At 34.6% G+C, this 11,237-nt stretch overlaps 3 protein-coding genes across 8 annotated transcripts in view; 1 reads left to right on the top strand and 2 right to left on the bottom strand.

Moving 5' to 3' along the window:
- Positions 1-3,670, bottom strand: part of LOC113232906 (GPALPP motifs-containing protein 1) — a 19,186-nt gene extending 15,516 nt beyond the window's left edge. For 4 of the 6 annotated variants that reach the window (XM_026467801.1, XM_026467802.1, XM_026467803.1 and 1 more), the window contains exons 1-4: positions 3,429-3,670; positions 1,021-2,253; positions 621-942; positions 400-543 (exon numbers count right to left, since the gene is read on the bottom strand). In XM_026467801.1, the coding sequence (XP_026323586.1) occupies positions 400-543; positions 621-942; positions 1,021-2,245 (1,691 nt within the window). In that variant the 5' untranslated portion in view covers positions 2,246-2,253; positions 3,429-3,670. The remainder of the gene's footprint in view (positions 1-399; positions 544-620; positions 943-1,020; positions 2,254-3,428) is intronic. The other 2 variants (XM_026467806.1, XM_026467805.1) reach the window with 1 other exon arrangement.
- On the bottom strand, positions 2,312-3,538 carry LOC113232909 (phosphatidate cytidylyltransferase, mitochondrial). The gene has a single exon (XM_026467808.1). The coding sequence runs from the start codon at positions 3,380-3,382 to the stop codon at positions 2,372-2,374; it is 1,011 nt and encodes a 336-aa protein (XP_026323593.1). The 5' UTR covers positions 3,383-3,538; the 3' UTR covers positions 2,312-2,371.
- Positions 3,671-6,188: 2,518 nt separating the features above from the next.
- LOC113232907 (COP9 signalosome complex subunit 6) lies at positions 6,189-10,712 on the top strand. Its single transcript, XM_026467807.1, has 6 exons — positions 6,189-6,426; positions 7,103-7,234; positions 8,280-8,431; positions 9,184-9,349; positions 9,604-9,797; positions 9,891-10,712. Exons 1-6 carry the CDS (start codon positions 6,189-6,191, stop codon positions 10,029-10,031), a joined length of 1,023 nt encoding a protein of 340 aa, XP_026323592.1. The 3' UTR covers positions 10,032-10,712.
- The last annotated feature ends 525 nt before the right edge of the window (positions 10,713-11,237 follow it).

Here is an 11,237-nt window from a genome sequence, read left to right as displayed (position 1 = left end):
TTTTATTTTGTTTGCATTTCGAACCTGTAAAATTCTTCTCTGTGCTATATTCAAAGTTTAGGTGTTTTTTTGAATAAAGATATTATTATATTATTATTATTATTGTTACCTCTTAAAGTAGGTCAACTAAAGCCCCCCTACGGATGTGATATTAAATGTATGGGATCGTTTAACGTAAAAACTTTGGGTATTTCTAGTTTTATTTAAAAAAAGTTATTGATGTCGATTTATTGATAACTACTTTCGATATCAGTTTAAAGCTTTTTGATATCTCTTATATTTATGGAATAATTGCCTGGGCACACTTATGATTAAACCCTGTATGTGCCGTTAATGTAAATGAGAAATCGTCGTCCTACGTGTGGCAAATACTTGGTCTGTCAACAAGTTGAATCTTACCTGACGGCTCGTTCCTGATCCTCGTCTCTGGATTCGATGTGACGCGCTCTGGCTTCCCGCTGTAAGACTACATCTGGGTCCTCTACTTTCACAATGCCGGCCGCCTTGAGAGCCTTGTCTTCTGGTGTGTCTGTCCAGCTTGACCTGAGTAAAAAAGAAAACATATAACATTTGGAAGTTTTAATTTTAAAAATAAGCTTGTATTGATAAAATCTATATACCTATCTGACATATCAGGCCCCTCTTTAGCTCTGAAACTTCTAGCTTCTAAGCCCAAGTATTTAGCTTTGGCTTCTGGCAGTTCCAACATCCACTGTTCGCGAGACTTCACATTTGTTTGCTGTAGCGAGTGTCCATCTAATTTCCTAATTTTCATATCCAAAGCTCTCTCTTCCAGTCGCTTGTGTGCTTCAGACCATTTACTTTCGGTGCCAGATGGCAATGGACCTATGCCAATGTCTTCATCGGAACTTTCATATGTTACAATTACTTCTCTTTCAGGATTTGCTAAACCTTTCCGTATATTATCGGGAATCGATGGCCCTGTGGAAGAATGTTTAGTCGTTAAAATAAATATTGACTAATAATTAGAAAAATAATGTAGCAACCCTCTTAACTTACCAATATTCCGATGCTTCTGCAAATGAGGCGGCAGGGCCGGACCTTCGACATCGCGTGATGAGCTCCGTTTGTGTTTTTTCTTTAATTGTGGTGGCAGCGCCGGACCACACATATCTTCCTTAGATGACGACTGAGTAATGCTAGGATCATGTTTAGATCGTTTTAATTTATGCCTTAAATCTGTCGGATCAATTGCAATTTCATCTTGAGAGTCATCATCACTTGTTATTTCTCCTTCTTCGCTACTTTCCTTTTGACTGCTTTTCTGTGTTGAGGATACTTCCATGATATCAGTTCGTGTATGCGGGACAATCTTGTCAATGTCAGTGGTACTACTGACTTCGACAGCGGAAGCATCTCGATCCCTGTCTTTACTGGACTTAGAACTTTTTCGTTTATGTCTCTTCTTATGCTTTTTCTTTCTGGTCTTTTGGAGTTCTTTTTCCAAATTCAAAAGTTTGGCCCTGAGTTTTTCATCATCGGATGAGTCTATTTCACTAGATTCTGACTTCTGTTTAATAACCGAAGGAGATTCCTCTATTTTATCCTTAACTACAGCTGGTATCATGTTGTAATATGAGCCAGGTTGCACTTCTACTGATTCATCACTACTAGCATGTTCCTCTACTATAATTGGACTATCACTTTTTTTTCTTTCCAGCGGTATGGGTTCAGGTTTATGAATCTCGGATCTCTTTCCCCTGTGCTCAGGTGAGGATGACTTATCTCTTGATCTTCTATCAAATTTATCCACTTGTTTATGTGTAGGAGGAGAATAATGTTTGACTTCCTCCTTTAATTCTTTTTTGAGTTCTGGTGATTTATGCGACCTGGACCTGGAGTGTCTATGTTTGTCTCTGCTGCTGCTTCTTGGTTTAGATCTATTCCGAATGTCGCTATGTCTTGGTCTTTCTCTTGATCTATGCTGTGAGCTCCGTTCCCTGGAGCGTCTATGAGGAGTTCTTTCTCTAGAATGTCTTCTTTTTATTGAAGAATGTCGCGAGAACCATTGTTTTTCTTTAGAGCGCCTTTCATATCGCTCTCTTTCATCCCTTCTTCTCTCGAACTCTCTGCGAAATCTATCATTTTCTGATGCTCTGCTTCTTCCTGATGACCTATGAGAGTCTTCTTTTTGATTAGAACTCTTTGTTTGGGCTTCCTGGTTTGATGTGCGCCCTTTGAATCTACCTGTCTCTGAATCACTGCTTGATTCATCAGAAAGCATATTGGAACCTAAAACCAAAAAAGGAGTAATATTAGAAATTAAAATCAACTATTTGATTACACATAAGACATTTATTTCTGTACAACTTCTTTCTTATTGCACTAGGTATGTAAAACATTTGTATTTTTAAAACATTTTAGCAATTTTCTTAGCACTATATTTAACTGATTTTAAGAATCCAGCAGTAAGTATCCCTTTCAAAGATTGTCTGACACTTGACTGCCAAACCAGATCTTTGAGTATTTGTCTCAGTATAACTGCACAGTCAATATCATAGGCAACTGCACGGAGAACATCTTCCATATCCTGTTGAAGACCACCACGGTTCCAAAACTTGACTATCCTTTGTTGTGGGACCATAGGCAGCTGCATCAGGTGGTGCAACTTTGTTTCTGGGTTTGTGTCTTGATGGCATTGAGCATTTTCAGTGGAGAAGTCAACATAGGCATGGAATTGCTGCAAGATTGGCCTATATAACTCACGAAAGTTTGCTAATTGAGGTTGGACAATGTTTCTTACTTTATTTTTATTTTCTCCAAATGTCATTCTGAAATCTCCAGCATAGCTAAGGTTAGATATAGCAAAGTAGAAGTCATATTCTGTAAATGTCTCTGGTAATATGAGGAGAGCAGTGTGAACTGCAGATCGCAAATTGAACTGAAGAGCATTTTGTAGGTGTGAACTGTTGGTCTGTTTTATGATTTCCACAGGCTTGTGCAGCCGACCTGCTACATAGAGGTTATCCCAGTCTAGCAGGTCAGAAATCAAGTCCTTCTGTGAAATAACACCATACTTAATTGTGATATTCTCTTCCTTTAGTTCCACAAGAGTGTTGAAGTACACTTTAGCTCCCCAGTTCTCTTGGAATCTTGCAACAAATCCCTTGCCCAGGAAACGAAGCGCCGAATAGTGAGAGGGGTTTTGTTGAATGTTAGCTCCATGCCAGCGGTACGAATTGTCCACACAGTAGATCAGATCAACCATGCTGTGTTTATTCTGAGTACCCATTTGGGGCTTAACTGCTGATCCATATGCGAAACAAAACGTGAAGTTCTGAGGAAATTTTGATAATATTCTATAATACAAGGGAGACACATCTTTGGCGATGCCCACTACTTTCGCTATTGATACTGCCATGTTAGTAGCTCGTAGGTATACAAATTAATAAAGAGTATCTGCTGACCTTTGGGCTAATATTGCACTCGAAGTTCAACAAAACTTGATAAATTTCATCGAGATCTTCGAGCAGTAATAGATTGAGGTTGGGTAAGTATTGTGCGTAGTTCTTGTTCAATAATTTGACCGAAGTTAAAGGACTCTTCGTATTTGTGGTCGGAACTTGTTTTAAAGTAACGAAAATCTTAATTTTTCCGAAAGAAACAACTTCATTTTCCAAATTCACAACATTCACAAGCAAAGCAAAGTAAGCATAATATTTTTTTTTTAAAGTACCATTTTTCTCTCCTTTTTCATAGATTTTTATTTTTTTTTTAATTAATAATTTTGGCTTGGATACAAGTCCTTTGAGCCATGTCTTCGTTTAATTATGTTTCTGTAAATATGGCCGCCACAAAGAGGATAGGCAATTAGAAGCGGCGTGCTTGGATTGACTCGGGATTCCTTAGAACGGGCCGATACGGGTATTTTAGTTCGAGATTCGTATAATTTCGCGTTTTAATCTTCGATTAAGGCACAATAGCACTATCCTATTCTATTTTAAACTAGATTAGATTTCACAAAATAATTGAAAGTCAAAATAAAAAACGACACTTTTCCCTCCAAAAAGGCCCAGCGCGAATTTTCCAAAGATTTAATTTTCTTTTTCGTTCAGAAAGGACAAGTAGTTAGGGCTACTCATCTCATTTACTGTTGGGCAATTTTCCGAAAAATTTAAAATAGCGGACATATTTCCAGAAAAAGTCCCGAAAAACTGGAAAAATTTCAAAAATTGGAAAAAATATATAACTTGGAAGGCTGTTTATATGTCTACGTTTAGAAATATCTATTGAAGTTTTATTTAGCGTGAATTATAAAATATAACTTGTATAACTAAAAGCCACAGAGAAAAACAAGATTTTAAATGATTTCACAACAACGAAAAACCTTCAACAATCAACCATACCACCACTTGTTGTTGGCTCCATCGTTTTCGTTCAGTAACTTCAACTTTCCACAGGAATCAATGTCAAATGTGGTAAAATATGCAAGACAATATTTATTTTTCTGAAAAATGGAATTTTTTGTATGACTTAACACAATCTCATTTGTCATGGCATGGCATGGCTAGTGTTGGGTCATGGAAAAATTTCCGTTTCGAAAAATTCATATTTTTCAGAAAAATTATCTATATTATTAATAATTATCTTGACACCTTTCGAACGTTGAAGATAGTGAACGATATCGATGGAGCCAAGCCATTACAACGTTTTTGGTTTACATAATTATTTTCGCCTTGGTCCATTCATTTTTAATCTCGTTTTACTCTATATACGTGGGATTATTTTGCGAAAAATTTCAATTAGAAAAGTTCCTGAAAAATTGGAAAAATATAATTTCGAACGCTCGTATTATATTCTATGTCTAGAAATTTGTTTAAATTTCATTTAGCGTGAATTATAGAATATACTTGTACAGATAAAAGCCACGTATGTGATTTATATACTCCCGGACTCATAATACGAACCACTTCGCAATTTTATCTTAAAGGGCTGGAATACAAAAGTAGTGTTATCATCGAAGAAACAGTTTTTCCCCGGTTTTGCAAATCCAAATTTCCAACAAGGATTTGTGGAAAAGACGTTTAGTATACTAGTTTCAAAATTGTTTAATAATTTTTGATCAATCAAACATTGTTTAAGTTTAGGGCATTTAAAACTGAAAATGCGAGGTGGCTCGAATTATGTGTCCGGGAGTGTATGTAATTTTTCAGGACGAAGATAGAAATGTGGTGTAAAATGTAGAAAACGCAATAATGTTCGTAGTTAGCAAATATATTACTTAATATGTTAAAGCAAGTTTACAATTTTTTCGTCAACAAAAATCATTTCACTTGGCAACAGTTCAGAAAAATGAGGTGTAAAATGTTTTCACAACAGCGGAAAAAAACTTTTTCCCTTCGATTTCGTTCAATAACTTCAACTTTTGACATGTGTCAACGTCAAATGTGTAAAATTATTGGAAAAATGTCCGGAAAAATATTATTTTTTCCGAATGGAAATTTTTCCAACACTAACTCTATGTAACTTGCTTTTAGCTATACAATTATATTTTATTATTCCTACTAAATATAAGACTTCATAAGATATATTTAAAAACGTAAAACATAATATGTGGTTTCGGATTGTATTTTTCCGATTTTTCAGAAATTGTTCCAAAGTTCCCTTAGGTATTTGATATATTTTGGAAAATTACCCAACAGTAAACTAATGTGACACGGGCACCATACAGTGACCCTAGGACAGTATTTGTCTGGTATCAAACAGTAGATAGCGCTTGAGTAGAGTAATACTGGCACTGTTTCCTTAGGGTCGTATTTCCAGTGCTTGAAATTATACTCAGATCCTGACATGAGCATTGAGTAGAGTTCTGGAATACGGCCCATAGAGGATAAAAAAAATAAACATAGTCGACTGTTTCCATTGACCTACCACTGTTTCAGATTTTATTTGTCAGACTTTGTGTGGCATGTCAAAACAAGGAATTTTTACTATTTATATGAAGAGGCTGTATGGTGGAACCTTTGCCTACCCAAATAAATGTGTGAAAATAAAAAAGTAAAAAATTCATAAAAATTGTGTCATACGGTAGTGAAATTTTTTGTGGGTTTTTCTTACTTATTATTGTAATTTTCATATGAATTTTGTAAAATACCTACTTGTAATTTAAATAATTTTAGTTTAGTGTAAATATATTATTAAGAGTCGTTTTAATTGTTAGCGCAGAGATGTCGAGCGCGGACAGAATTGACTTTGAAATGGAGGTAGAAGTGGAGAGTGCCTCCTCGGGACCGGCTGTAGATCCTCCTAACCCCACATCTCCAGCTCCACCGACGATCGGGAGCAAGAGCGTAGTGACCACGGCTACAACTGGCTCTGTCACTGTATCTCTTCACCCTTTGGTTATTATGAACGTTTCTGAACATTGGACACGACTACGGGCGCAAGAAGGATCTCCACAGACAGGTTAATAGTGTTAGTTTAAATATGTAAACACGTAGTGCAATTAAATTATATTTTTGTACACATAAAAAATGAAGAAAAATCATTCAATACTGCTGCGTAACTCATTCGTAGACAGTACTTAACATAAGTACTACTACACACCAAAATATCACTACATTTCTATGTGCGATAGTGCATAAATTGATTTAATAGAATTATTATGCTTTATCACTGACAGTCATAATTAGGGCTCAGATAAATATGCAGTATAAATTACACAATATGCGTATATAATATGGGCAAAAAATCTTAAAATATTGAAAAAATATGGAGATGAACAAACTTTCATGTGGACTATGTTTATCATAAAAAAAATCAAGTCTGCAAGTCAGTAGGTCACGTCTAAGTTGTCTTTTAATCTTCCATACTGTACATTGTTATTTTTTTAGGGTATTAAAACCTTTACTTTTTTCAAGTAATATGCATGTAGTCATATTTTTATGTTTAATTTTATGGTAAATGCCATTACTGTCCATGAACATTTAATAAGCTGCCTAATCGGCTTTCCTACATTCATGTACTTATTTTTATTCCAGTTCCGCACAAATACCTCCTATTTCAAAATTGATTGTTCATAATGTTAAGTATGTTAATACCGTGAAAACATTATGGAAATGTGTAATTATCCCTTTTCTAGTTATTGGAGCTGTAATTGGCAAGCAGAAGGGGCGCAACATAGAAGTGATGAACTCATTTGAATTAGTCTTTAGTGTTATTGATGGAGACATTATCATAGATAGGGATTATTACAATTTGAAAGAAGAACAATGTAAGTATATTGAATTGAATATTCATAGAATTGTATCTATAACTGGTTGAAGACTGTACCACCCCTGTCAACCATGACTATGGGACCTGTAAAGGGCCCGTAACGTCGGTTTGTTTGAAAAAACAAATATACACGATTTAAATCCGGAAAAATAGTTTCATTTCCTATGTGTAACAATCGCGAAAACCTAAGAACTCGATTCATAGAAATAATTTAAGAATCGAAACAGGTGTATATATATACAGTAATAATAATAAATAATATAGTTTTATGATAATAATGCATACACTCATACACGCACGCACTCAATGTAGCACCGCACTAGGGAAACCTTGTGTCGCGGGTGCGATGGACACACACATAGACAACCACAAATTACACCCAAACTCACGAGAGAAATAAATGTAGGCCATACAAATATTTCTCCCGGCATGCGAATCGAACCTGGGACCTCTGCGTGGCAGTCCGGCAGTCGAGGCAGTTAAATAATATATTTCAATTTAATTCAATTCATTTATTCATTTGTTATTTATAATGTATGTTGTATATGAAGAAAATTTATTATTATTATTAATACTACATAAATACATAGTAATGTATTTATAAATTTTCTTCATAAACAACAGTTGTTCATGAATTGCATTATGAACTTAATATTTTACATTAGTGTAATATTTCTGTTAGATCAGTGTAAAAATTTTATTTAATCGACACAGACATACGAGAGATACAAGGTATTCCTAACAATTTTGATATTGTGGAGTCATAGAGCAACGCAGTATCTCTATAGTTCAGTTAGTTTTCATCCATCACTTTTAAACATATTTAGTCTATAATTTTTTTTACCAAAATCGTTACGGACTATGTGTCTCGAAGACGCATGATGGCTTAATAAAGGCAATACAAAGAAATCCAAATATTTACGATTTTTTAAATAAATTTTATAAATTTCATTGTAAAATCGTTTGGAAATTCTTACTTACAATTATAGTAAACTAATATTATGAATGAAATTTAAACCAATCTGTAAAAATATTGTTTCCAGTCAAACAAGTATTCTCAGACATGGATTTTCTGGGTTGGTATACAACAGGTGACACTCCCACAGAGCGGGAAATTGCTGTACACAGACAGATCTGTGACATCAATGAGTGTCCCGTCATGCTCATGCTGAATCCCGCTGGAAGAAACGGAGATGTGAGTTTGATGGATGTAAAATTACTTTTTACTATTGACTTTAACTAGAAATTTCAATTGTTCAAATCGTCATTTCAGCCAGATATAAAATTAGTAATTGCATTTTTTTTTTTAAATCCTGGTTCCCACAGTTAGTATGAGCACAGTCACGTAAAGTCTACCTGTTCATACTGCGTGGATATCAATAGTAACATGAGCCGTTTTTACCAAGGGTATCTTTTGTAAAAATCTGAAAAATACACCTATTCCACTCTACTTTTAATTTCTGCTCAATCAAAATAATGTCTAATTTTTTTTGCTAAAAACTATTAATGATATTATTAATATTATTAATGATATAAAAGATTGAACAAACAAAGAAAATACATTACATCCGGCTGGACTCAAACTAGTAACTGTTTGCTATATGGGGCTACCATTGTCTCATTTGAGCTATGGAATGAGTCACTAGAGCATACGAATTTCGCTGTGCTTTGTGCACAAGTTTCTGTTTTGGGTTTTAGATGGCTATTTTGCAGTAGAGCATTTTCACAAAAAATATGAATATTGTGGTAGTAAAAGTTCATATTAATCAATGAAATAAATATTGTTATAATATGTAAACAATCCAAATTAATTTAATTTAAAGAAACGTGATTTATGTCACTGTACTCAATAAACATCATATTTATCTATTCCATCAATTTCAGAATACAGGTGACTACATAATAAATACTAATGATGTTTCTTTAATTTCATTTTTATAATTTCAGCAACTACCAGTAGTTTTGTATGAATCTGTGATAGATGTAGTAAATGGCCGTGCCACAATGTTACTTGCACCTCTTACTTACACATTGGCTGCTGAAGAGGCTGAGAGGATTGGGGTGGACCATGTCGCTAGGGTTTCTTCAGGAGAGGCAGCTCTCAATAGTTTAGGTAAGAGTGTATTAAAGTTGCATAATACAGAAACTAGTTTTACATAGACTAAGTTTAATCTGTATAAATAATATTGCTTACCAAAGTACGTTCGGTAATAAACTTTTAACATTAGAATTAGAGTAAATTATACAACTTTTATTTATTAATCATATCTTTTATTCATGAATCTTAACAAATTTGTTACAGAAGCCCTGTTAAAGTTGGAATGTACAGTATTGCTGCAATTTACAAAGGTCTTTTATTGTTATCAGTGGCTGAGCATCTAACAGCGCAGCGATCGGCAATCAAAATGTTAGTATCTCGGGTGCGAGCCGTGTTAGCGACGGTACGCGCCATTCGAGATGGCACACTCCCCCCGCGTCCTGCGCTTTTGAGGGAAGCGCGTGCGCTCTCAAACAGGTTACCGTTGCTCACTTCACAGCAGTTCCGAACACATTTCTATAACGTAAGTTGAATTTTTAACTTAAGTATATTGAATAAAGTTACCTTACTTTCTTTAAAAAAACCTTTAACTTATTAGCATTTTTTTGTTTTACAGCAATGCAACGACGTAGCGCTAATGACCTATCTGGGAACGATCACGAAGGGTTGCAACGCCATCAATCAGCTCGTAAATCGGTTCAATGTGTTGTACGACAGACAGGGCATGGGACGACGTATGCGCGGCCTCTTCTTTTAGGGCGGACATTAATACAACAGAGCATAGGGCGAGTGGAAGATATGTGAGTCACTTCTCTTTGTCCACACTCTTCAAAACATTTGGTAAATATGAAGTGTGCTATATTAGACTCAGTGTTTAAAATATAGACTTTACAAAATCTGTTGTCTATTGTTTACTGGTATTTTGGAGACGCCATCGCTTAATGTAATGCAGAATCTCAAATTTATCTATGCTATGATGTAGTGTTGTTATTACCAGAAAGTCAGTGAGTTCACTTGATGTTTTTAACATGATTCTGTAATGTGATAATAAAAGGAACTAAATATACGGTTTTGTAGCGTATATTTTGACCAAATGCTTGTTACATATCACTGAAGTTCTTTTTAATGTCGAAGTTGGTCATCTAATTATATACGCTAGTATATGGTAACACTTACCTACTTGTTATGTCATATAATGTCTTACAAGTATGTTTGTCAATTTGTAGCTATATATTTTTTTTCCATATGTCATTGTATGGGACACTACAGATATCAAAGATGAGTTGATGGCTCTTTAACAGTAAACATACTTTAATTAATAAGACAATTAACTTTCCAATTGTATTTAACAACTTAACTGAGATTTAATATTTTCCATTCATTCTATCCTCGAAGCAATGTTTTTTCCGGTTTTTGTGTCAGCATTATCAGACATGTTATTAACTCCGCACATAAAGGAAGCATAGAGGAAGCATTTGGTTATTTTATTTGAGTGATTTGAAAGACGTTGGCTCGTGCAAGCGTGACTGAATTTTGTAATGCATTATTGTAGGTTTGAAATAAAAAAAATGTATATTTAATCTTTTATTTGGCAACTATCCAAATGTTAAATGAAAAACTTGTCATAGTTATTTGGTAATTGGAGTAATGAGCGATCGATCATTGATTGTTGTTTTTGATATTCTTTCTGTTACGGGAAAGGCAAAGGTTTAAAACCATTCAGCCAAGTCTTGGTGAATTTTTCGTTTGTTAGCTTCAGGTAAATAGGGCTACACCAAGATTGCAGTCCATTATACATATTTTATAGGCATTAAACTTCGTATTCGGTGGGTCGTCAATAGTCATCATATGATATCATAATAGAGATCATTGGTATTTATTCAGGATTAGTTGTAGCTATTGACTATTATAGCAAACCCTTATTTTTAATTTGTTTTTTATAATACCAAGTAACGAACTCGTC

This window comes from Hyposmocoma kahamanoa, unplaced genomic scaffold, assembly GCF_003589595.1.
Source record: "Hyposmocoma kahamanoa isolate Upper Pololo Valley unplaced genomic scaffold, ASM358959v1 78, whole genome shotgun sequence".
Lineage (NCBI taxonomy): Eukaryota > Metazoa > Arthropoda > Insecta > Lepidoptera > Cosmopterigidae > Hyposmocoma > Hyposmocoma kahamanoa.
The sequence above is the reverse complement of the archived record's forward strand: the minus strand, read 5'-3'. Positions and strand labels throughout refer to the sequence as shown.

Coding starts and splice junctions, on each gene's coding strand:
- LOC113232909 (XM_026467808.1), bottom strand. CDS start 3,382: ATGGCAGTATCAATAGCGAAAGTAGTGGGCATCGCCAAAGATGTGTCT.
- LOC113232907 (XM_026467807.1), top strand. CDS start 6,189: ATGTCGAGCGCGGACAGAATTGACTTTGAAATGGAGGTAGAAGTGGAG. Junction 6,427..7,102: donor AGAAGGATCTCCACAGACAG/GTTAATAGTGTT, acceptor TCCCTTTTCTAG/TTATTGGAGCTGTAATTGGC. Junction 9,350..9,603: donor GGCAGCTCTCAATAGTTTAG/GTAAGAGTGTAT, acceptor TATTGTTATCAG/TGGCTGAGCATCTAACAGCG.